Source organism: Ustilaginoidea virens, chromosome 3, assembly GCF_000687475.1.
Source record: "Ustilaginoidea virens chromosome 3, complete sequence".
Taxonomy (NCBI): domain Eukaryota; kingdom Fungi; phylum Ascomycota; class Sordariomycetes; order Hypocreales; family Clavicipitaceae; genus Ustilaginoidea; species Ustilaginoidea virens.
The window spans coordinates 6,330,369-6,355,364 of NC_057318.1; the positions used below are offsets into that span (position 1 = coordinate 6,330,369).

At 48.3% G+C, this 24,996-nt stretch overlaps 8 protein-coding genes across 8 annotated transcripts; 5 read left to right on the top strand and 3 right to left on the bottom strand.

Moving 5' to 3' along the window:
* Positions 1 to 4,744: 4,744 nt before the first annotated feature.
* Positions 4,745 to 6,788, top strand: UV8b_04502 (uncharacterized protein; the record flags this gene model as incomplete). Its single annotated transcript, XM_043142000.1, has 4 exons — positions 4,745 to 4,896; positions 5,090 to 5,162; positions 5,637 to 5,831; positions 5,925 to 6,788. The coding sequence occupies 4 exons, from the start codon at positions 4,745 to 4,747 to the stop codon at positions 6,786 to 6,788; spliced, it is 1,284 nt and encodes a 427-aa protein (XP_042997934.1).
* A 2,105-nt stretch (positions 6,789 to 8,893) lies between these two features.
* Positions 8,894 to 10,108, bottom strand: UV8b_04503 (uncharacterized protein; the record flags this gene model as incomplete). Its single annotated transcript, XM_043142001.1, has 1 exon — positions 8,894 to 10,108. One exon carries the CDS (start codon positions 10,106 to 10,108, stop codon positions 8,894 to 8,896), a length of 1,215 nt encoding a protein of 404 aa, XP_042997935.1.
* An 857-nt stretch (positions 10,109 to 10,965) lies between these two features.
* Positions 10,966 to 11,997, bottom strand: UV8b_04504 (uncharacterized protein; the record flags this gene model as incomplete). Its single annotated transcript, XM_043142002.1, has 1 exon — positions 10,966 to 11,997. The coding sequence occupies one exon, from the start codon at positions 11,995 to 11,997 to the stop codon at positions 10,966 to 10,968; it is 1,032 nt and encodes a 343-aa protein (XP_042997936.1).
* A 2,060-nt stretch (positions 11,998 to 14,057) lies between these two features.
* Positions 14,058 to 15,119, top strand: UV8b_04505 (uncharacterized protein; the record flags this gene model as incomplete). The annotated part of the gene is made up of 1 exon (XM_043142003.1): positions 14,058 to 15,119. The coding sequence occupies one exon, from the start codon at positions 14,058 to 14,060 to the stop codon at positions 15,117 to 15,119; it is 1,062 nt and encodes a 353-aa protein (XP_042997937.1).
* Positions 15,120 to 16,276: 1,157 nt separating this feature from the next.
* Positions 16,277 to 16,633, bottom strand: UV8b_04506 (uncharacterized protein; the record flags this gene model as incomplete). Its single annotated transcript, XM_043142004.1, has 1 exon — positions 16,277 to 16,633. One exon carries the CDS (start codon positions 16,631 to 16,633, stop codon positions 16,277 to 16,279), a length of 357 nt encoding a protein of 118 aa, XP_042997938.1.
* Positions 16,634 to 18,822: 2,189 nt separating this feature from the next.
* Positions 18,823 to 19,717, top strand: UV8b_04507 (uncharacterized protein; the record flags this gene model as incomplete). Its single annotated transcript, XM_043142005.1, has 4 exons — positions 18,823 to 18,891; positions 19,009 to 19,108; positions 19,203 to 19,406; positions 19,533 to 19,717. 4 exons carry the CDS (start codon positions 18,823 to 18,825, stop codon positions 19,715 to 19,717), a joined length of 558 nt encoding a protein of 185 aa, XP_042997939.1.
* A 533-nt stretch (positions 19,718 to 20,250) lies between these two features.
* On the top strand, positions 20,251 to 20,765 carry UV8b_04508 (uncharacterized protein; the record flags this gene model as incomplete). The annotated part of the gene is made up of 2 exons (XM_043142006.1): positions 20,251 to 20,419; positions 20,554 to 20,765. The coding sequence occupies 2 exons, from the start codon at positions 20,251 to 20,253 to the stop codon at positions 20,763 to 20,765; spliced, it is 381 nt and encodes a 126-aa protein (XP_042997940.1).
* Positions 20,766 to 24,255: 3,490 nt separating this feature from the next.
* On the top strand, positions 24,256 to 24,954 carry UV8b_04509 (uncharacterized protein; the record flags this gene model as incomplete). The annotated part of the gene is made up of 2 exons (XM_043142007.1): positions 24,256 to 24,762; positions 24,817 to 24,954. 2 exons carry the CDS (start codon positions 24,256 to 24,258, stop codon positions 24,952 to 24,954), a joined length of 645 nt encoding a protein of 214 aa, XP_042997941.1.
* Positions 24,955 to 24,996: the final 42 nt, after the last annotated feature.

A 24,996-nucleotide genomic window follows, 5' to 3' on the forward strand; every position in this document is an offset into this window, starting at 1 on the left:
AAGCTCTTTAATTAAGCTTCGGACCTTTCTGTAATATCCTATCGCGGGTTATTATAAAAGCCTTATATTTATAGGCGCGGAGGTGGTGAATTTGTAGATAAATGTCTACTAGTAAATACTTTTAGGCGGGCTTATTTTTATAGAGCTAAAGTTAAAGTATTTAAAGAGGTAATTTCTAGTTATTATAAGGTCTTTCCGACTTCTTAGGGCTTTAATTTAGCAAATATACTATTGCTTTGGCTGTAATAGGCTATAACTCCTTAGGAAAACCTGCTTATATATTGAGAAGGGCTATCTTTATCTTTAATACCCCCTTAGAATATTCAGTATAACTATTCTAATATTAATAATTAGGGCTCGAATTTTGAATTATAATGCCTTTCCGCTTAGCTTCTTCCCGATTATTATTAGTCTAAAGTGCCGTTTCGTTATTAGAGATGACTATTGCGATCGCTATATCGTATAGGCGTAAAACTCGATTCTTAAAGATTAGCTAATATTTAGGTAGGTTAGTCTTTCTAGGTATCGTAAAAATATATTTTATTCCTATAAATCAGCAGGTAAATAATGCTATATATTTATTACTATTGAAAGTAGTAGCTTATAGAAATAGATCGAAAGAGACTACTTTGAAGGGTTCCTAAGGCATCAAGAGCTTATAAGATAACTATAATATCTAATTTATGATTTTTATACTGTTATAAACCTTATAATTTAAAGCTTTTTTTTCCTTAGGTATCTATAATATATTCTTAAAGATATAATCTATTAAATTCCGACCTAGGTGCCTAAAATGCGTATGCTAGATAATATAAGGCGTTTTTATTGAAGTTTTAGGCTGGCGGCTATCTCTTCGAGCTAAATAGGCTTTATTAATAATTAAGGCTTTATTTTAAGCCTTTATAATGAATTCATCTATAGGCATATCGTTTCTACTATTTTGGTAGAGGATGTAGGGCCTTTTTTCTACCTAAAAACCTTAAAAGATTACTTCTTGTTAACTATTTTTCTATAGGTAAATTTTATCGATTTTATTATTCTAGAATAATCCTTTATTTTTTATTTTTTTTATAGCAAAAAGATTCGCTATAATCGTCGGATTATATAGAATATCGGTAAAAGTAATAGCCCTTCCATCTTATAATATAATTCGAATAGAGCTAATACTAAGGACTTTCGAAATACTATTATAAGTATTACGAATAATATACTCGTCGATATTATAGTCGATATTAGTGAACTACTTTATATCGTTAAAAATATATATTGAAGCGCTACTATTAAGTATAATATAAGACTTTAAAAGGCCTAAATTATCTAGGTAAGTTCCTATAAAAAGAATAGATATTGTAAATACTTTATCTTCCTTTTTTTTTTCTATTAATCTATTTTCTTCCTTATTATTATTATTATTGCTTTTGCCTTTGCCTTTGCCCTTATGTTTATTTTAAAAGGCTTTAAATGTATTTTATACCTCTTTAGATTCCTTTTTTATCTTTTTATATATAGCTTCCTAGCTTTTCTTGCTAATCCTATCTTTTAAGTGGTTTAGAGCTATTAATAGAGTTAATATTTAATAATTCTTATAATAAGGCCCCTTTACTATATAGGGCTTGCTATAGTATTTGCAGGTCTTTTTCTCTACTGAAGATAAAGCTGAAGTATCGCTAGAAGCGGCTTATAATAAAGGTTTAATATTATTAGTTATAAATACTATATGACTACTACTAACCTTCCCCTTTTCTTCTAGCTCCTATTTCTATTGAATATATTTAATAATCGTTAGAAAATCGAGATATTTATTCTATTCTTATGCTTTTACTATTCGATTGAGGATTTTTTCTTTAAAGGTAGGATACTTTTAATAAAGAGCTTCTGCTAGCCATTTAGTAGGTATATTCCTATTAATAAGGATTGAGTCTATTCGCACTAATCGCTTATATAATATAGAGATTTCGTTAAATTATTCCTCTATATTATATCTTGCGAGATTACGCTATATAGCCTACTTAAATTTTTCTTTAAGGTATTCCTAGATAATAAGCTGAACTAGTCGTATACGTTCTATTAGGCATTAAATTTTTCCTTAAATATTCCGATCGCCTACTATTAATATCTTATAGCTAGGGCTTAGCGTTAATTTAAACTATACTGTATATACTCGAAGATTCCGACTAAATATTATATAACGGTCGTTCTAAATATTATACTAAATATTAGCTTATTTTATCTATTCTGCAGTAGTAATACTACTAGGGCGTTATATCGGCTTAAAGTGGTGGTTTTCTTTAATATTCTTGACTTACTACGGCTGGATTATTCTTATTTTTACCGAAGGTAATAGTCCTGCCGATAATGCCCTAGCTGCTATTATAGCTCTGGTATTTACAGAAGGGGCACGATCTGCAGCTTCTATTAATGAATCTATTATTGCTATAGATATTAGTATTGATGCTAATACCTATATGGAATAGATAGGTTTATCTAATTCCTATACCGGTAGAAGGGGTATATTTAGTATTTCCGAGCCCTTAGGATTAACGAATATCTAAATATTATTATCTAAAATATGCTTTTAAATATAATCATACTAAATATCCTAGTTATATCGGGATATCAGCTTGACTGCTAGTTTGGAGCTATTATTAGTAATAGTACCTATTTTCGCTAATAACGATATTTAGGGCACGAATTGATCTAACGAAAATAGCGGTTAAGATGTCTATTGGTTAATTTTAAAGGAAATATCGCGATTTTCCATCTGAATAGCCTCCTTTTTTAATTAATGAGGCTATACGAGTATATTAGCAATAATGCTTTTGATAGATTTAAAGGGGAATCCCGAGCTTGCTTAAATAAGATCCGGAAAATAGTGGCTTTTATAGCAAAATAAAGATAATAGTTGATCTTAAGGCTAGGCCATAAGGTAAGGGATAATAATAAGGTTTTATTGTGATATTTACGCAATTGCTACTATATCAGAATGCATAGGGAAAATGCGATAATATTTGATTGAAGGAACTAAGTCCTCTCTAAGAGACTTGTGTTCCTAGCTATTTATAGTGGGATAGGGGGTACCCCTAAGGGCTTACTGATCTAGGGGGAACTCGGCACATCCGACCTCGGATATGACCGATATCCATATTACAGACAAGCCAATTTCCCTCCAACACTGTGGCCGCGGCATTTACACCAGGGCGCTGATAGCCCGAGTTCTAACGGCGGAGAGTGTCGGCACTTAAGGAGCTTGGCACTGAGCAGCCCGGAACATTCCGTCGGCTTCCTTGCGACATGTTAGGCGGCTGGTAACGACCATCGATAACGTGTGGCCCTGAAGGCATGCATTTTTGAGGCGTCTGAGACCTTCCTGACTCCTCACCCTGACAAACACAAAAACTGGCCATCTCTCGGTGGATATAGACGATGGAGAATTATTTATTATACTCCGTACTCCGTACAGTGGCATGTTATCCTCCTGTGTGGACTCTGGACTGACTTGATACATACGGAGTACGGAGTACAGCAGAGCGAATTAGGCAGGGGTGGGGAAAGTGGCTCGTGACTGGAGTCTTGAGTCTTGAGTCTTGAGTCTTGAGTCTTGAGTCTTGGACTCGGTTGTATACGGAGTACCCTGACGCGACTCGCCTTCCGTCACCCAATGAGGTGGCATGCTGTCAAAGGGTCATATATAATATTCCGCTCCGTCTTGTATCGTGCATGTATGCACAGGACAGCAGCGAGTGTATTGGACAGGGGGAGAAGAGTCGAACGAGGCAACGTGTGATTGAGTTCTCTGGTTTGCCCTTCAAGCAGGCAAAAAAAAAAAAAAAAAAAAAAAAAAAAAAACTCTCCTTGCTCCTGCTCCTGCTGCTCCTGCTCTATTACTCCGTACTCTCCATACTGACTGCTACGCAGTACGCATCCTGCATATGCCGCAAAGTCTCTGCCTGTCCTTGCACTAGACATCAATTGATGTTGGCGCGTAATCCTTTGGCGCGTTGGTTACTACACGATGTCGTGCCCGTGCCCGTTTCCGCTATCCGCCTGCTGTTGCCGTAGCGTCGTAGTGGTCCTGACCAACGATAAGCCGGTGCCTGGCCTTTTCCAAGCACGTCGCGCTGGTACCTGCAATCACCAGACTTCGTCCTTACCTTAGGTAGGTACCTACCAGCTCATAGGTACCATTTGATACCACCCAGACCTTGCTGCTGCTAGCGGAGCTCCGCAGTCCACCTCCACTTGTTGAAGCGTTGCGCATGCCATGCGACGCTGCTAGGGTTGCAAAACTTTGTCATGCTGATTTCTGTCCCATTCTGTCATCAGCTTCGCTTCGCATTTTGCACCACAGCCTACTTCTTCTCTCCCTCTATTCGCCACCATCCCCTGGCCTCTATCTGGCTTTGCTCTTTTTGCCGCGCATCGACGTCCCTTCTTCTCCATACCAAAGCCGCAAAGCTCAACAGTTGCACCCTTCACATCACGAACCGGAGTTTTCGCCGTACTTTTAGTCCCCCGACATCCACTGTCGAGAATCCATCACCCAGTGCGTTGGCACTACTGAGTCGCTCGTCGCTCTTGTCATCCTCGTGTGCGCCATCCATACCTTGGACGTTGCGGCGCATTCTTTCCACCGACGACTTCGAAAGCTTGCACTCGCCACTGACTTTGTCGTCAGAAGAAGAATTTATATACATACGTATACGGCCCAATTTTTTGACAGGCACTGATACGGGTTGAATCAACAATGGAGGAAGCCCAAGTTGTACCTGTCCCAGCTGCGGATTCCATTTCACGGCCAAGCCAGACTTCGGCTCTAGTATCTGCAAGTTTACAACAGCTCCCTGGCCTTTCTATGCTAGCTGCGAGCAACGCGGCTCAAGAGTCACCGCAGTTGAGGTTAGCTTTCCTTTCCATCATGTCGCCAGCAAACTGGTTCTATCCCGATTACCCACCGAGAAGTTATATCGTGACAGTTTTGAAAGACGGCTCCCCTGTCAGCCGCAAATATCGCCCAAAGACCTCGTCGGGCTCTTCTCATCCGACTGGCCATGCTGGCAAGATTCCGTACCCAAGCTAATTCCACCTTCAGAGCTACCGCCGCACCTCAAAACCCAACATACACAGGGGCGACGCCTGCCGCGACGAATGGTAACGGTAACCTGGTAAGTTCATTTAGCCCTTGTTTTCATTTTCATAGCTCGGTTGCGCCGGTTCGAAGCAAGTTGTGTGTGCCTGCTCTCCCGGCTTGTGGTTTGGTGGGCCTAATAGGTTGGTCATTGCATCAGGCATGTGCATTGTGTGTGTCACCGCCTGCAGCCATGACGGGCAATCGTTGTCTCTCGATGATGACTGATGACTGCACGGGAGAGAAGCCGTGTCACGTGCCACATGCTGCGCAATCTCGGGCTCGGAAAAAAATCCTTATCTTCGTTTTTATCTCTTATCAGCTCCAACCAGACCAGACGCCCTCAAGGAAGCCAGCAGATTTTTCTTCTTCATACCCGTTCCAGTTGTTGTTCACTCGTCGTCCTTATCGATCACGATAGTAGCTTTTTCTTTATCGCGCCCGGCGTCCCCCCCAATCGGCCAAGCCTTTTTATCGCACCATGATGGCCACTAACACTTCTCCAACGCAGCCCACGTGCCAAAACTGCACCACTTCGACCACGCCTTTATGGCGTCGCGATGAGTTTGGCTCAGTTCTTTGCAACGCTTGCGGCCTCTTTCTCAAGCTACACGGCCGACCAAGACCAATTTCCCTCAAGACAGACGTCATCAAGAGCCGCAACCGTGTCAAGACGATCCGGCCGGATCTCGCAGCTAAAAAGAAGGTGAGTTTTCGCTCGCGCATGATCGACAACAAGATGCCCCGACGTGCTGACCAATTCCGCGCTCCCACCTGTATTTTTTTCTTTTCCTTCCAGCAGCAGCAGCAGCAGCAGCAGCAGCAGCAGGCGGCGCAAAGCTTTGGGTTAAGTGCCGCTGATATCAGTGGTGTCGATCTCGACGCGCAGAATGCCGCCGCCCAAGCGATTCGACGGACCTCACAAAAAGCCATCAACGGCAACGAGGGGTCGGATTCGCCCATCTCTCGCACGGGTACTCCGTCCATGTACAACCAGGGGCTCACCTCGTTTATGGTTGACGACCCCTACCAAACCGGCGGGTTCAACGGCACATCGGACAACGGCGATCGCGATATGCCTCAGACGCACGAGCAACTGATTGCACACAACTCCAGTCTAAAGACTCGTGTCAGCGAACTGGAGGTCATCAACGAACTGTTCCGCGGCCGACTCAGCCAACTCGAACAACAAGAAGCTGCTGCCCGTAGAGGTCAGGAGGTTGCCGGCGTGGAGCAAACCCAGCTTCGAGAGCAGCTTGAAGCCACGCAACAGAGCGAGACGCAACTGCGCGCACAGCTAGAGGACAGTCACCGCCGCGAGAACATCTTGAAACGTCGGTTGGATGAGCTGGAGCTCGAACTAAAGGCAGCGAAGGATGCATCAGGTGATGGAGCAGCTCGACCGACCAAGAAGCTCCGACTTGACCAACATGCCGAAGCTGTCGCAAGTCCGGCACCGTTGCAAGAGGACCAATTTCAGGCACTACAGGACCAACAGGACCAGCAGGACGAGCAGGACCATTTCGGTGCGCTGGAGTCCCCTGGTGTATCCATCAAAGCAGAAGCCACCAACATTGAAGAGCCAGTAGTGGAAGACCAAATTACGGAGCAGTCTGTTTCGGAAGAAGTTTTAGCGGAGTCGACTGAAACTTCGGTTTCTTAGTTTGGGAGGGCTTTTAAACAGGAACATGGCGAGGAAAACTTGATCCCCCGCCAATACGCACACGGCGCCGGCCAGCTTTGCCTCGCGAGACGCTGGGGATATTCTCTTCGTCTCAGAAACGTTGAGGAATGCGTCCTCGACCGAGCGGCTTCTAACTGATGCGCTTTGCGCCGCAACCGAATCAACATGATACGCCGCGTTTGCGAACACAGGATCTCACTTGATAATTGATAGTCAGTGGATGGAGATCCACAATCCCAGCTGCTACTGTATTATTACTGACCGCAACCTCTCTTAGACGAGTTATATCTTGGACTCTTCCCTAGGTGTTGATTGATTTGGATTCCCAAGTCTGACACAGAGCAGGAAAACGGGAGTCGGGATAAACCCAGCACGCTAAAGTATTCTTCCCCCCTTTGAAACAAGACCCTGTTTCTTCAGTCGCGGGCGCATTTTTGCTATTCTTTTTAATCTTTCTTTCTCTTTTTATACCAATGCAGATGACTAGTATGGCGAAAAGGTTCAGGAACATGTTGGAGTTCGTGGTGCATTTGGGATCTTGGGATTAGCGTGTTGACAGACCTCCAAGAGGTGTCTAGCCAGTGAATGAATCGGCTGGACTTGGCTTGGGTATTGTCTGGTAATATCTATAGTATGTAACGCCCTGTAACGCCCTATGACTGGTAGTCTCTGTCGCGGCTTTGACGAACGAAGAACCAACATACCACATGCAGACGTCAGACACCATTACTTGCCAGGGATGCAGGCGGTCAAGCACGGAGCGCAGACATCTTTGATGCTTTACCAGCAAGCTCCAGTAGGTCCATACAAAACATTTGAGGCCACCAGACCAGACGAATCCCGCGCGGGGGCAGTTAGCAGCACCAGCTCGGCGCGCTACACTGTTCCAAGCGACGGGTTCTACATTCGTTGCCAAATCGTTGGATTGATGGCTTACCAAGGTCTGCTTTGTCTGCCTGTTGCGGATATGGGATTACTCTGCATTGTTTCAGGCGCGGTGAATCTCACCGAGAACCGGCTTGGCGCGCGATTAAACAGTACCAAGGAAGTATGTACCTACCTACCTACGTCGCAGTCGTCCAGGTTGCAGAGGGGGAGGGATGGGGTTACATGTTTTGGTCGCATCCGTGCCTTGACTTGACGCGCAACATCGGGGAAACACACCCTGGTGAGACGAGGCACGACTTTTAATCGAAGCACAAGATGCCAACTCGTCGACTTGCTGGCAGCCTACGTGGTTCGCTTCGAGGTTTCGGCGCAAACAGCCGGGTCCAAGACTGGTTTGCCCGTCGCTTTTGGATGAAACGAAAATATTAGACTTTGATATTATTTTTATTAAAAGATTTTCCAGCATCAAAGCACTGTTTGTTGTCAACGTCATGCAAGCCGCAGATGTTGAGGGCTGCTCCAATGCTCTGTTTGATGCCTTGTTTCAACAGCGCAGCTTTTGTGCCCTTTGTTACGCGCTGTTTGACTTGGCCGAGCTGTTTTCTAGCCAGCTCTACGAGTCTCACGTATCAGGCAAATGCCTGATACATAGATAGATACATCTCCCCTCTTTCTAGGTAGCTTAGATAACCATCATCATTCCCCCTTTCTAGCATTATTGTGCCGCTGCATTCCGCCAGCATACTAGGCACAAGCACGAGCGGCGGCTAGCCGACCGCGCCGATTCTGCATGGGAGCGACTTGGTGCTGATGTTGGTGCGAATAAGAGCGGCGAGCTCGACCTGGCCGCGGAACCGGAGATTCTAGCGCGTCCCACGGTACGATACACGTCGTGGCGCAAATCTCGACGGGGCGTTGCAAACACCCAATAAGGTCAGCATCGAAAGGCAGCTCAAAGCCGATAGCGTTGCGGAAGCCCTCCGCGGTGACATCCAGGGTCTTGGGGATTCTTCCCCCCCCCCGCCCCCTAATGACCGGCTCGTAATGCCCACGCACGGGGACGAAGCTGGATTGGAAATCCGGAAATACAGCGTAACATATGGCCCTACCGATGCGCCGCTGTCTAGTTCATCGGCACTGCAGAGTAACCGATGGAAAATAAAAGTCAGGCACCCCCCCACCCTTCCCCAAGCACATCATTGGAAGCCCGTTCTAGACTTTCCCAGGTTCCAGATGCCGTCGCATATCCATTGACCCATCCTATGTACCAGGAACTCTTGGGGAATCGTTTCGAACATTGTTTTGTAGGGATTCGACAGACCCGTTGCGTATAGAAAGTCGTTGAAGCTGATGTGCAAAGGGGGGGTTTTCTCCGTCTGTTGCTGCTCCGGCATAGGCTTGATTCCCTCCTCGTCGAAACACTGGGCAACCTTGAGCCACAGCCGCGTCTGCTTAAGCAAGTGAACGGCAATCACGCCGTCCGAGTACAGGGCATGCGCCCTAGCATCAGGGTGCGTGCCGGCCCGCGCCCAGGCAGTTCCATCCCCTCTGGAGTCGCCATCGTCGTAGTCAAACTTTTCCTCGCCGCGCATGTTCACAAAGTTGGCCATCTCCTGCCCCTTGTGCATGAGGATCCCCACGGCTGCGTCCTCCCCTGTAACGATGTTGAACCTCTCCTGCAGCGAGACGAGGAGCTGCATCATGTCCCACGTAATGGTGTACATGGAGCCATGGGCAAACGTGTTGTATCCCGTGTCCGAGAAAAACAACTGCCCGATAACGGTCCGGTTCACGGACGCGGCGAGTTGGCCCGTCTCATTGGTCATCCTGGGAACGAGATAGCGATGCCAGAACGCAGGAGCGTTGATCCACAGATCGGTATCCAACTTGGTGATGAATTCGTACCTGTGGCCGCTTTGCAGGAGAAGCTTGTAGAACTCGAGCGTCTTGATTGTGTTGGCGGTTATGTCGTCTTCGGGAATGTGGTCCAGAACAATGACATCGCCAAAGGTCTGGTTTTCGAACTGTATGATCCCGCCCCAGCTGGGACCGGGGTTCGCCACGACAAATCGCGCATCCACGGGGACGTGTCGAAACAGCCGTATCCACGATGCTCGCATAAGCATGCGTCGCTCGACGTCCTGCGCCGCACAAATGATGGCCGCAAGCCACGGTTGCCTCGTCTTCCTGGCGGCTGCTGGGCGATGGGGTTGCAGCGGTGAGTCTGGAAACGGGACCAGCGCATAAGGCGACTGGTGTTCTGTAGTGGCGTCCTTGTGATGTACGGTTGACTCGACGGTCCAGGTGCGTGGAGGGCGGCCAGGTAGTATAGACGGTAGGATGGTGAAGCTCAGGCATATGCAGGCAAAGACAACAGCTAGACGCAGGTGCCTTCGAGGAATGCTGGCCATGCATGACGGACGCGACCAGGAGCGCACAGGCATAGGCCATGCCGACCGCTCAGCAACCATCACCGCTGACTCTGTCGAAAACTCTGCCCGGGTCGTAATTTTCATTTCTGTTGTCGCCAATGCTGCCAGCTGCCAGCTGCCAGCTGCCCCGAGATGTTGGGTGAAGAAAAGGAAGTGGGAAAAGGAGAGGGGGGGAGAGATTGGGTGAAGCAGTTTGGGCAGAATAAGTCTGGGACTTTCTGGCCAACCATGTGGTTGAGGATTCCTGCGGCCAACTGGGGAAAGGGGGGGGGGGGGGGGGGGCGGAGGGGGCGTATGGGATGATGATGAATCTATGATGGCCATGTCATGGCTGCGAAGGAGCTCCTGCCGGAGGGTGTCAGCTATTCGTGGAACAACAAACAAGTCTTTGGAGGAATGGGGTTTAAATTGGCGCGCGGTTTCGATTTGATTGCCGGTCTATGTTTTAAAATGCTGTCTGCAGGCACTAGGTAGGCTATGCGACAATTTTATATTTTCGGGCTGCCTGCCGACCCTGGTCTTGCCTCAAGCAGTGCATGAGTGATTCAGTCGATCTTGATCCGTTGGGAAATGCCGTCAATCATGCAGTGCCGGGGGAGTGAGGTTGTCGCCAACGGACGGCAGAGGTCGACGTTGCCACGGTGTCAGGAGTCAGGTCTAAGTAATAACTCCTTCAAGACTTGCTTCAAACTTACTTTGCTTTGGCCTGCAGCACACACACACACGCACGCACGCACGCACACGGTGGAAGTGCCGTCCGCGATTCGATAAAGAATTCAACTGGCCACAATGCACATGTGTACGGCCGTAAATCGCTTACCCCGTGACGGCGTCTGTCAAGCCCTGCATTTGCCATCATCATCCAGGAAATATATATTCTTCTTCCGAGCTCCATCTTCTTTTGTAATCACCGAGGTATCCCAGTTCATGTGCGCAGCAATCCGGTCCTTGCCGGCCGCCCTCAACTGGTCCAGCTTGTCTTGATATGTCTTGGCCCGAAACATGAGAAGCTGCCCGTTGACGACGGCAGTCTGGTCGAGCAAGCGCACGTTTAAAACGGCCTTGTCCGCCGCGGGAAGCTTGTCTTTGGTGATGCCTTCAGGAAGCGGCCCTACGACCTTGGCTCGCCCATCATTCAGCATCACGTCAATGCCCCGCTGATCATCCTGGAAAAATCTTGCGCGATATATTCCCTGTATCCACCACGGGGCCTCAAACACACCCAGCATTTCAGTCCACAGAGCCACAGTATTCTTGTTGCTCTTCATCCAGAACAAGCCGTTGCAAATGGGCGGCATTAGGGCGCCTCGGCGTCTCTCGTCGTGGAACGCGTCGTGTTCCGTGTAGAACTCGCGCGCATCTGTGCTGTAAACAATGTCGACCATCTTCTTGTCGGCTTCTGACGGCACAAGAAGCAGCGGTGACTGCCAAAAGACGGTGTCGGCGTCCACTATGAGCATATCATAGCCGCTGCTAAGCACGTCGAGAAAGAACTTGGGACGCTCACGCATCATGCGATGATATTGTTCAGTGTTGCCATGTCGGTTCGAGTTGCCGCTGGTGGAGTAGAGAGACGGGTCGCGATACGAGGCGAGGCCCTTTCGATCCAAGGCCAACTTGGCACCTTTGTCCAATGCCCAGAAGACGATGCTAGATGGGTCAAAGCGCGTAGTCGTTAAAGAGCAAATCATGTTTTCCACGAGATGCATCATGCCGGTATTCACCGGGACGATGACTACCGTGTTATTGATGGCATGCGATGCAAAGACGTCGATTTCGTTCTGGGGAAGCCCATATTTCCGGTCAGGTGCTTTCGAAGAACGCGCCACCCCGATCCTGTGGAAGAAGTACACGACAGCGAGCAGCATTGCGAGTGCCAGGAGCCTCACTCGTAGCTTCTGCGAGAGAAGAAACGGCCACAGCCGATCGCCAGCCCTTGCTTGCGCCATGCATGTGCTGGACTAGTCGAGCTGCAACAAAGTTTCTTGGCTAGCCACCCTGAAGAAGAAGAACGGTCATACCCGGGATGACTTTGCTCGTCAAGGAGGCCTGTAGACCTGGGGATAGGGGATATGTCTCCAGCATCTTGCTCTGATGGCTGGGTGGAAAGAAACAATTGAATGCAGTCTGCACGGCTCTGGTTGGCTGGAGTCAAGTCTGGTCCTACTGCGTTGGTGCATATGGCCAGTAAGGTCAACGGGTGCCAGCCACCATGCCGCAAAGCCCCAGTGCCGTCAGGTCAGCGAGCAGGACCAGATCACCGCACGAGCAGCGGGATTGGGCTGGGTGTGTAGTTGCGGGGCCCCTGACCAGTGCAGAGGAGCCTTCAACGTTGTTGTTGATGACGGCACGATGAAAGCACCAGACGCCAGCACATTGACATGTCCATACGTCTCGTTCCCGATCAGTGGCAGCCACCGAAAACAAATCGAGCTAGTGGCCAGAGGGTATGCATGCGCATGTGAGCAGACATGATTGAAGTTGAGCTCCCTCATAATACCAACCAAGATTCCAGACTTGCTTTCTGCCAGGCAACATCGCGCCCAAGGGGCCGTGACTTTCAGGGTGCAGTCTATCAAAACGGAACGAATCGCACCTGGCAAAAATGCCTAAAGTCTGAACACCCCCAAGCCACCGACAGCTTAGCTCCAGAAAACCATGCCACTCTAAAGGGGGAACCCGCAAAAGCATGATGATTAAGAGTACGTAAACAGAGCGGGAAGGGTTTTCAAACATGCCGGGAATAAAGTGGGTCTTGTACCTTCACACGTATTTTTCTCTAAGTAGTGACACTCTGCATTGGCTGCTCCAAGATCGCGCACAGGTGACCATAGCACACATAAAAATGCCCTACAATTACCCGCTACTTTAGTACCCCGCGCGCGCCCTATGTAAAATAAGGTATCCCTTGATCGATTGCTAATACTAATTAGTGCATTGTGATATCAATCGCTTCTGAGGCTATCGCGTGGGCAAAAGTCGTAATAATGTGTATGGTCACTACTCATAGGGAAGTATGTGTAAAGATACATATAAGACCCACTTTATTCCCGGCATGTTTGAAAACCCTTCCCGCTCTGTTTACGTACTCGATGATTAAAACACAAGACAAGAAGGGCGCAACCCATCCAAAGGGACAACCTCAGGTTCGGTTCGGTTTGGCTCGGTATCGTTCCCCTTCCTTTCTCGCTTGATTTGGGCATCGTTGCACTGCGGGCCAGTCTTTGGTATCAGGCAGCCAGGCAGCCGGTGCAGCCGGTGCAGCTATTCAGAGAATCCTCGCAGACCAGTCACAAGTCACAAGTCACCACCATGCGGCGGGTCCACCAACGCTATCTGCCGAGTTCGCCTTGTGGCGTCGAATAGAAACCTGTGCCACATGCAGTTTGTGTTTTCGCCCGGAAAGGGCACGTGGAGCCACGGATCGGTCCATCGGGACAACTGGGCTTCCCGGCTCTATGGTCAGCAACAGGGCAAAGGAAAAATCTGGTAGGCTTCGTTCGAGGATCAAAATGGAAGATTAAAACTAATGCTTCTGAAAACAGCGAGTAATCGTTGGACGGACTGTTCCTGCACCTACCATTACTTGGTGATATGGGCATCAATGCTTTTGAAAACACCCTCCAAGAGAATACTTTCAGGGCAAGGTTTCTTGGTTTAGCTCCAAACATGTGGGGTGAACCCCGGAGGGAGGTGATGAAAGAATCTCCGCAGCCCCTTTGGGGTAAGAGGGACGACAAGATAGTCCGTCCGACTGGACTGTATATACGAGCCGAGTCGTCCCATTTTGGCAACCCCTGTCCCATCCCAACCCAGCAAATATATCAACACCATCTCATCGTCGATAAGATTGAGCGACTCGCTCATGAAACCAACGCATATCACTCTGATTGGTCATACATGTAGACTCGACCCTCGCTTGACCATCATGTCGACGCCTAACGCGAAAGACTCCATGAAATCGACTTGGCGCTTCGCCGACAAGAACACATGGGGTCTAGGCCACTGGGTGCTTCACCTCATGAACGCTCATCCCATCGATCCTGACAAGCCGATTCCCATACACGCCAAGACGGACAAGATTCCCTATTTAACACAAAAGTCGCAGCACGCATGGGTACTTACACATGCTTGTGCGCCCCTCCTCATCCATCAGGCCATCTTGAACATCACAGGGTGGCAGAATCTCCACTATGGACTCGTTTTCCTCCTTTACTTCTACGCCTTCCAGTTCATTCTCGGTCACGAATCGCGCACCATCCGGAGAATGGGCCAGAAATGGGGTTTCCTAGATGGCGATGCCCATCAGCGGGACGGCATTCCTGACGTGGGCGCGACAAAAATCATGCTCTCTCTTGTGAAAGGCACAGCCGGCCGAGTCGCCATGACGGTGTACTTCTCGTACGACCACTTCGTCCAGCCCCTTGACGTGCTGAGCGACTGGAAATGGTGGGCGTGGCTCGCGCTCGAAATTGGGCTCTACACCGTCATCCTAGACTTTTGGTTCTACTGGTACCATCGACTGATGCACGATGTGGGCTTTTTGTGGAAGTACCACCGCACGCATCACTTGACCAAGCATCCAAACCAGCTCCTAACGGCATACGCAGACGAGGAGCAGGAGTTTTTCGATCTTGTTGGCATTCCCTTCATTACCTACATATCCCTGAGAGCTATGGGTCTCCCGCTGGGGTTCTACGAATGGTGGATTTGCCATCAATACATTGCGTATATTGAAGTGGCGGGGCACAGTGGGCTCCGACTGCATGCTGCAGGCTTGTCGACTTTGTACCCAATCTTGAGGTACTTTGATGCAGAGATTGTGATTGAGGATCATGACTTGCATCATCGAAAGGGGTGGCGCAAAAGTCACAACTACGGCAAGCAGACGAGGCTTTGGGATCGTGTGTTTGGCACGTGTCTTGAGCGGATTGAGTCGGCGCCGGAAAATGTTGATTACGAGAATCAAGTTCATGTGCCACTGTTGTAGGGTGATGGGACAAGTCGATGGCAGACGCTGTTCGGAGCCTGGGAATAGTTTTCGCATTGGGACTTGTAAATGAACAACCAGATTGAACAGAATTTTTTTTTAGTTCACTATACTGTTAGCAAATGTACAGTTTCAAGTCTCTTTATTTTAATGTGAACGGCAAACCTAATGTAATGCTGGGGAAGTAGAGCTCCAAACTTCCCACCGGTTCTCCGATACCAACACTCTGGCCGGACCTCGATATTAATATGTTAACGGAGGCCGAGCTAGGATTCGGCCGGATGAAAGGTAAAGCGGCAGAGACAGGTGTTTGCTTCAACGGTTAACTTAAAGAGCGATTGAGAGAGGATTCGGCCGGATTCACTGTGACAGCGGTGCTGCGATCGTCAATTTTGACAGAGACCGACATAGAATTCGGCGTGATTGATAGTGTTGAGACAGCAACAGGTGCCTGTGATAGTCAATATTGACAGCTGTTGAGATGGAATTCGGCCGGATTGACCGGTATAGCCGCAGCTAGTTAGAGCCTCCTACAATCGTTAACAGTAATAGCAGCTAAGGAAGAATTCGGCCGGATTAAGCAGTACTGCAGCAGCGGTAAGAGCCTGTCGTAATTTTTTAATAACAAACCGTGGCCGACGGAGGATTTGTCCGGTTTGAAAGAATATCGCCGATGAAATCGACTGGATAGCGGCGGAAGGTGCTGCACAGGCCTAGTCAAAGGCACAGTATTATCTTGCTGCTAGCTGGTTTGGTTCTTGATGAAGTCGGTTTGGTAAGTAGCACGAAGGAATGAGCAATTGCTACCACTTACTATAGTACGGCTGGGTGTATTGTCATCAGGTCATAGGTGGCCATAGATAGTTATATATAACAGCTGTAGATGCTGCTTGTAAAGAAAAGAGTCTGCTGTAAACAATGTGAAGGTTGATTTCTACTCTCTCTACAAAAATTCCGTCCTTGTGTCCTACTTGTAGGGCTATAACAGGGCCATAGGCCCTCCGTCACGACCTAGCCACAACTATATACATTGCTCATTTTCTATCGTACTAAATCTATATCATTGGCAACGTGGGCTAAGACCCCTTATTCCCCAAGCAGTCCTTAAAACAAATTCGCAACAATGATTACATCTAGACTGGCGGTTTCTGGACATCTTAGGACTGGTGCACCGTTCCCCGATTGAGCTTTCGTAGGTTTTGCTTTTGCTTAGGATTGCGCAGGGGCCGCAACGCCTTCTTTTCTTCACTGGCGAAATACGTTATGGCGTGAGCGCTGGGACGGAATCCATCGGTGAATACCACCTGCTCCTTGTTAACGAGACTGAAAACATCAACATAGACTATATTATTTTGAAAGCGCATGCGAGTAGTCTGGCCGGGAAATATCGAGCGCATAAGGTCTTTGTAGCGGATAAGATCGTCAGGGTGAATAACATCGCTGGGCTTAAAAGCAGCTGTGGCAAGGGAGACCAGGAGGGTGGCTAGGGCGATAATAGTGCGCAGGAGATGCATTATTAATATTAGGCCTTTGCGAGCAACTGAAGAGTTTTATACGAGCATCTGACGATGTTTGTCCTGCCCGGGGGGTGGATCTGAGCCGGAATTTATAGCAGTTCTAGCTGCGGTGTTGACAGGAATTGCCGATACCTCGTCACCTTCTTAGCCCAGATATTTCCGTCTATTCAAAGGTGACCAGATGTTCGATGAAAAAGTATATTGAACTTAACACTCCGAAAGGCAAGCGCCACATCAGCCACTTCAATAATTAGCTGAGGGCAGAACTTTCGAATTAAAAGCATATAATAAACTTGCAACGTGGCATGTGTATTGCAAGCAGGAAAATACGAAGCTACCTAGTTTTAAAGAAACTATACATTTAGTAAAGGCCTAGAATTTGCGCCTTAGAAAGACAGAATTAGCGATTAATGTCCACTCTAATTCTTAGCTATCTTTGGCGTTGGCAAGGAGCTGATTTTTAGCAACCGTATCTACTGCTTACTCACGCATAGTATAGGATCCCCGGCCATTGGCAGCTGAAGTCGGCCGCACCGCGTCTAGCTCGGCCTATCCGGCGGACTTTCCGGCACGCAGCAGGGGACTCCGTTGAACAGATAGCTCGATTCACTGATTTCAATGCTCACCGAACAGGCTGGGCTATTTCCGGATCTGATAGGAATGGGTCCCTAGTGCCCTACCCATTTAGGTCAGAGGCGTGGCTTCTTGCTGCTATCGCATTTGCATCGCGCTAAGCGGGGCTCACTAGCGAAGGATGCATAAAAGTCCTTGATTACTATCTAATAAAGGGCGAATTGTCCCCTCTAAATATACCGCTCCGTTTTATAAAGTAGATAGAGCAAATACTCGGAAATGAAGAAAATTTAGCTAGGTTATCTACGAATAGGTCTGACGTGGCCTGTTCTTTAACAAAAGAAATCATGAGCAGCGATAACAAGCGACGTTTGCCGGGGCGCGGCGTTGCCAATGACACATACTAATATGGTGCGACAATTTGGTCTGGTGATGTGCATCCTGTTGCACTAATATGTGACGCCACATAAAGTGCGGCGTCACTAGGCTTCATATACCAAATACAAAAGTGAAGTATCTACTAGTAAACTCCGTATTTAGTAAACGGCAGAACAACTTTCCATTCAGTGTTCGACTTGGCTCTGGCCCCGAGGCCCGAATGCCCCAAGGGTCCTCCGCCGTTTACGGCCACCGCCTGTCAAGAGATGGCTAACATAACAAGGAGCGAATCTGCAAATTCTAGCCCAAAGCTGTAAGTTGACCTTCGGGCGGAGTATTACGCAGTCATCTTCTAGACGTCATGTTACAGCCATGTAAATGCACATGGCTTGCTTGATTTGTGCTTTTGGGTCCGCCTGCTTGGCTGATCTGGCTTAAAGTGTTGCAGCTCTCTCTGTACGATATTTATCGGGGAAACGTGCGGAGTATCACGCCTATCTTGGGATATGTTACCGCTTTTTACTGTCCATAAGGCTTTCCTCACGCTATGATCAACGTAACTGTGCAGAAACCGCATGCGATGGCGCAATTCCGCGACCCATGTTACACTTAGGCTCCAAGCGCTATGCAGTTTTAATCACACCGGCGGTGCAATATTGGTCCAAATGGAGACTCCAGAAGAGCATAATTATTGATTGGCAAAGGGGATCAAGCCAGTCCAGGAGTTCCCTCCTCACCAGGTTCTCACGGCCCCTTATTAACAGCCAGCTGCCAGTCGGCGATTGTCGCGGATAGAGGGGGTTAATTGAAAGAGCGAGCCGGAGCACTACCATTATGGTTTAGTTTTTCCGCCTACTCGACGATGCATGCAGATCTGCCTGACCATGGTGAGGAGGGCCAGCCCGAGAAAAAGAGGCCAGGACGGAAGGAGACTGGTGAAGCAACGGCTCAGCACGCACGTTAATGCCAAGGCTATATGATGAGAGGGAAAATTGCCTAATCTTGCTCGAAATTCCCTGAAAAACATGCTATGCATTATATTACATCTAGGTACCTCATGGTATTGAATAACGGTACCCTATCTTTCTGTCATTGCTGGTGCTGAACAGTCGCTTTTGAGCCGCGCCACGGATGGATACGACTTCGTTTTGGCCACTGCCCAGGCAAGCCTCAACCCAGGCTAAAAGATATTCCTCGATAGGAATTTCCAGCCAACTACTCATGTTTTCCTGATTATGAATGATCAGGGGACGGGCATTGGTCAGGCTCTGATACTGGAGGAACTTATGCGCCGGACTGGCGATGTAAATCCTCTCACAGCCCATCATGGAACTTCTCCAACGAAAAGAATCCGGAAACCTATTTAGGCAGGGTTTGCGGGCGACTTTTTATTCCAGATTGGCCTAACTGGTCCACAAAAGACTATCCCCGATTTCTTCATTCTCGAAAACGACGCGGACAACGCCGAGTCCCGACTTTTTTGCTCAGAATTTGCCATTATCGCGAACACACCACCCGGAGGTTGGATTTCCGGAGCTTGGGACGTGTAAAAGCAAAGCGACGAGGTAGATGGAAAAGCCAAGCATGGGTCTTTGAAACAACGGTCAATCTCCAGAGGGCCGATTTGCTCAAGAACCTCGACACGCCCTACAGCAACAACCACCCAGAGGAAAAGCAGGAGATACTGCGCGCGCTCGCCATCTGTCAGCCACGGAATTTAGCCTGCAGCAGCTCTTGTTCGACCTGGACAGCAGCATCGTGCAGCGGGTACCAGAGATCAAGGGCGTCGAGCCCGGGAGACCGGACTACGAAGCCCTAAGTAAGTATTTCAAGGATTACTAAATTGGCGAGGCCAAGAAGAACAGCTGGCCGCCGCTGGGCATCACTACTGTCGCGCAGGAGAGTGGCCCTTTCACATTCGTCCTGACGGATTATGAGATATAAGTCGCGGCAAGTAAGGAGGATTCCATCGCCAGCACCCTCGACAATGTCTGCGTCGTCAACAACCACAGAAAATACGTTTTCGACTATTACTGGGTTGTCAAGAGCCAGGTTGGCCAGATTCACGGCGTGTTGAGCATGAAGAAGGCGACCCTATTCAAAGTCTTTGAAAACCAGCTGCTCGAATAAATCCCGAGTGGTGTTGTGAACTCCTCGGAGTGTTCTCCAAAATGCTACCACTATATTTTCTAAGGATGTCGAGCGCACGAAGCGGGCGCTGCACGATACCGTCAAGCTGTATATCAAGCACCAAGTCGGCCAGATCGACCATGCAAGGATCGCTTACGCAACCCCCTAGACGACGTTTGATGAAAGATTAGAGAATGGGGTGGAATCGCAGACTGGTCCTCGCTGAGCGATGCGGCCAACTCGCCGCCAGATGGTAGCAGCCAAGATGCTCTCACCGGACACAATTCCTCGTCGCTTTTGTTTACCAACTATTTTCGAGGTTAGAACAAAAATATGCATGTCAAGACAGCCTTGCCGAGTGTGGGTATGCTGCGGTGGATGAGCTGTTCCAGATGCTCTTGGACGCGATTTCTGAGCAAGGTAAGAGCTTATCGACGGTTTACAAATACCTTTAGGACTTGGCTGCCGCCTTCAAGAAGCTCAACGTGGGATAAATAATTAAAGAAATTGCAGCTATCCTTGGTTCGGCTCTTATGTCGTCGGTCGAAGAGGTTGTAGACGCCTTGTTCCGCGTTCTAGGTCATCTCGCCAGCTCGGCGCTTGATCTGCTCGATGTGAAGCTGCGCATTCCCATCATCTCCGACATTCGGGGCGCGATTGGAGTTCCCGAAATCTCCTCACTGGATCTTTTCTGCTGGATCGGTGCGGTCGGATACACGCTTGTTTTCAAGATGATGACAAAAACGGCACGCTATTTCCTGATAAAAGCGACGCCCGAGCCATCATTTCCGCCGACTCGTAGCCTAATTTGGAGGCCATTTTCACACGGCGGCCAGCCGCTGAAATAGATGCCAGCCAGGATGGGGACAAGGACCTTTTTTTCCTTGAAATCTCTGCAAAGGTCATACATGGCGCTGGCCACGGCGTGTCAGACTTCCTCTTGTTCGTGGCGACCTTTGCCAGCAGCGCCGAAGCGCTCTACCTGACGGTTGCCAATCCGTGGGGAACTCCTTTCACCGTCCTAGGCATCTTCGTCGCCGGCTCGTAAGGGGGAGCCGCGTATCTTACCCCTCGATACCCTGTTGAGATTGCTGCTGTCAACGCCGCGTCCTCCTCCACACAGCAGCCGGGATCGTGAGCGGACTGCGCAGTCGGCTCTAGCAGGCTGATATTAATAAGACTTGGAATTGGGTTATTCTGGTTGCGTATCGAGATTTTTGCTCCACTTTGCTGCAGCATTTATCGCGAAACACTCAAGCAAGCCTTAATTCTCTAAGACGGGGTAGCGGGTACAAGACCAATGCGTCCGCTATAAACACAAGTCGAATGAGCACCGGATGGTTACACATCCAGGTCAAGTTCTGCCAAATGCTAGTTTACGCAAACATTCCTTGTTGCGTACAGAACCCAGCTTATCCAACTCTTGACTCCCCTTCAAGAGAGAATTCAAGTTATCGCGGCCCATGCTAGAGGGGTATGCCACTGCCTATCCCAAGGAGCAAATCTAGCATTTATGCGCCTTTATGTCTTCAGAATTTCCGGTATGATTACCCTATTTCAGGGTACGTGACTATGCTCACTGGCGTCGTGGTATCCAGCTCATCCTGCTCTGCCGTGTTGGAAGGAGTTGCAGGCCGCCATGCTATTATAATGCGTTACCCCAAGTCGATTCCTCGGTAAAGTATGCTTGGGAACTTCTCACGTGTTCCAGTGTGTGATTTAACCATGTTTAATGATTCGTGTCATGAAAAGAGCGGACGGCGCCAATACCTTAGAGCAGCAGATGCACCGCGGTTGCAGGATGCTGCTGTTCGGGTTGAAATATAGTGGCGACGGGTGAAGACTTCAGCCGTAAACGTGCAGCAGTCAGGACCGAATTTAAGTTAAGCAGGGACTCTTTTAATCTATCGGTTTACCATGCTCTGAAATCTAAAACCACAGCATCTATTTCCCGAGGTACACTCCTCCATACATGGATCGGAACCGCGGAGAAGAGCTTGGCGGGATGCAGAGATATCTAGCAGCCATGGCCGTAGGTGGCAGAGAAGTGTAGCGGTAATGGACACTGCTCGGATCGCAAGTGCTTGCTACGGCTTCTGAAAGAGCAGCTAATTGATACGGGTTTCAAGTCACCGCCTACTGCTAACGACGCGCAATCTGCGGCAGATATTATACACCATCTGAATCCGTTTGGTATTGGCACTCTATAGCTGCCATTCCTCGTTATGAAGCCCGTAGACTAATGAGCCCGTAGATAATGCTTCCAAACAAGCGATCCATCTCGCATGACTACGTGGTTGAAAAAACTATCTGCTCATTAGCACATACCCCTTTCATTCAGGAAGAAACGAAAGAGCGTATTAGACTGGAGCAAAACTCACAAACCAGCAAGAGCCAAATACACAATGGAGTCGCTATTGCTGCTAGCGTACCGAATGACGTCTGCATTATTGATGCAGTTCAGCCAGCCATATGAGTCCATGCCCTTCACATCCAGCTTAAGCCAAGGGTTAGCGTGTAGGATCTATCGCTTATCAGTACTCCATGCTCGACGTGCTCTCTTACTTGTTGAAATCTTCATACCTCATGCAACAGTATCGTGGCCGCAAACTTGCCAATGTCACTAATATTTATCCCCACCTGCGGTTCGTACCACAGCGGGGTGACAAGCGAATTTCTGAGATTGTACCTCAAGCCGAACAGCTCGACGATATCGTACATCCGGCCCAGCCTAGGAGCAAACCCGGGAAGGCTGTAGCCCATCAATATATCTTGTCGTTCGCAGGGTAGCTCAGGGGCAAAGTAGCCTGTCACAGAATCAAACCATGGGAAACTGTCCCTGGCTCTCACCCACCGGTGGGTTGTGCAAAAAATGCCAATGGCCGTTAACTCCAAAGGCAGCTTGTCGACCAAGTCGCCGTATAGCTCTTAAACACAGTTAATCCAGGCAACAGGCGTAAAACAGATTTTTTCGAAAGGGAAGAAAGAAAGGAGGCTCTACCTATCATTTCATCTCTTTTCAAACCGAGATAGTTCAGGTATCTCAGCATAACGATGTGGCCCCCTTTTTACCCTTTTGCCCCTATGCCCGGTAGGGCATGCGGGCAGCCTGACCCGACTATGCTGATGCATATGACTACAGCACGCACACAAAAGAGGCTATATTATGTAATTCCTTTTTTGCTTCCTTTCTTCCTTCTTTTAGATAGTCATAAGTAAAGCAATAGAATCCGTTGCTTCGTGACCACCCGGTACATCATACCACGCGCGCGACCCTACATACAACTGGGTACCCCTTGATGTGACACCAACACTTTGATTGAGTCTGGTATTTTATTGTCACTAATTGACATTCCCTCTATATGTCCCTATCCCTACTCAGCTAACTTTAATAACTAAATGCTGCCGGTCAATCGTCTGCTCTCCTTAACTAGACTGAAGGACTAACCCTTAGGGTGTGTTCTCCGCATTTAGTTCCATCCGATTTCTTGCCCTGGTAGGTTGTAGCACCAGATATGTTGTTATACTGGCAGATGCTGCAACTCTAGCTATCGACGGGCTTTGCTGTAGTGGCAACGGTCATTTTAAGAGTAGTCTTGTCTACGAGGACGATGAAAAAAGGGTAGTTATAAGTTTAGAGAAGGATAAGAAATGGGTTTTATTTGATTATATCAGCAAGTTAACTTGTATGGTTTATCCTCTTGCAAAAAAGAGGTGCTTTTGTATTAATACCAGGTTTGTAATTCTAGTAGGCATCTATATACGGACCTAGACAGGCGAGGCGACTGCAGGTCTAGCGGGCAGCTGATCACATTGCCAATTGTGATGTATAGCTCGCTTGAACAGAACCGGTGAGCAACTCTTGTTCGCAAACACTGCACGGCCAATCAAGGGAAGTTGTATATACGCAAGTCACAGGCGACTTCGGCGGCATCTGCATTAAATATAACGATATCCCCTGCAATATCACCTAAGCTGAGTTAGGCCTGCTAAAATATATCCTGGTATTATGTAACAACGCTACAACCTAAGTACTAGACTGGGCGGTACTAGAAACCTGCTATCGAAGGTATGTGGTTTACCTCTCATGGAGCATGATGCAGGACACAGGTGGGTAGAAAGTAGGGAACGGGTCTGGTCAAACCCTATCTTCAAAAAAGATGGCACACAATCAGGAAGCCGGGCACTACATCCTTGGCCTTCAGCTGCACGCTCGACAGTAAAGGTCGCAAGGTGGAAAAGACTTTCATTGGCTTTGACCTTATCAAGGCTGGTTTCACCAAGTGCAGCAAACCGACGTGCATTGAACCAGGCAGCAGCGCCTCATTTCAACTCCGCCATTTTCATGAACAGGATTTTATTTGTCTATAACAGGTGAGGATTATCTTGTCAGTGTTAGCAGTGATTGCGCATGGGTACTTACACCGATTTACCACGCTGAGACGGCAACCAGCGTCAGTAAGAAAAAACTGCAAAAGGAACGACGCCCTCCCGAAGACTAGGTATTTCTTCTTCGTAATAGTCTGATTACCATTAAAATGGCTGCCGCTATTGCCAGCTACTCTCACGACCATTTCCACAGTCTCCCGTCAGTCAAGGAAGCGCACGAGCGTTTTGTCAACATTAAAGGCCAGGGCCATGTTGAATGGTTCAAGAAATTCTTCGTTGCATCGAATATGGACAGAAGGTTCGGGCTGGCCATGATCCACCGCCACTTTGATTTGGAACACCATGAGAAGCTGGTTGAGTATAAGGGTACTTCGATCCCCTGGTCTGGCGGATTTTCTGGAATGAAGGAACCACAGCCAGCCATGTGGTCCTTCGACGATAAAGGGGTTTTGAGACCTATTGAGTTCTACTACTCCGAGGCACATGACGGCAATTTCGCAGAAAAGGACTTGGAGCTCATCGCCAAGTTCAAGACTGAACTTGCCCTACGCGGCTTGGATAATGTGTTCGGCTTGGTCCGATATCCCGGAGACAAGTTCGATGGTTCCTGCGAGTTCTCACAGGGTAGAGCCAATATCAATCTGCAGCCCAAAGACGTAAGTTATATCCTCTCATCTCATGTATGCGGCCAGCTCGCTCACGGTTCATAGTATCCTGCTGTCCTGAAAGCCTTCTCTACTATATGGTTCTTCTCCGAGCCTCTTTGGAAGCGAGGTTGTACTTGCAAGTGCAACGAAGTTTCCAGCGACCATCCTCATACTGGGCACAGGACAACACAGCGTACATAGTTCACCACAACATTGCCCTTTACATGTAGAATGCGAATAACA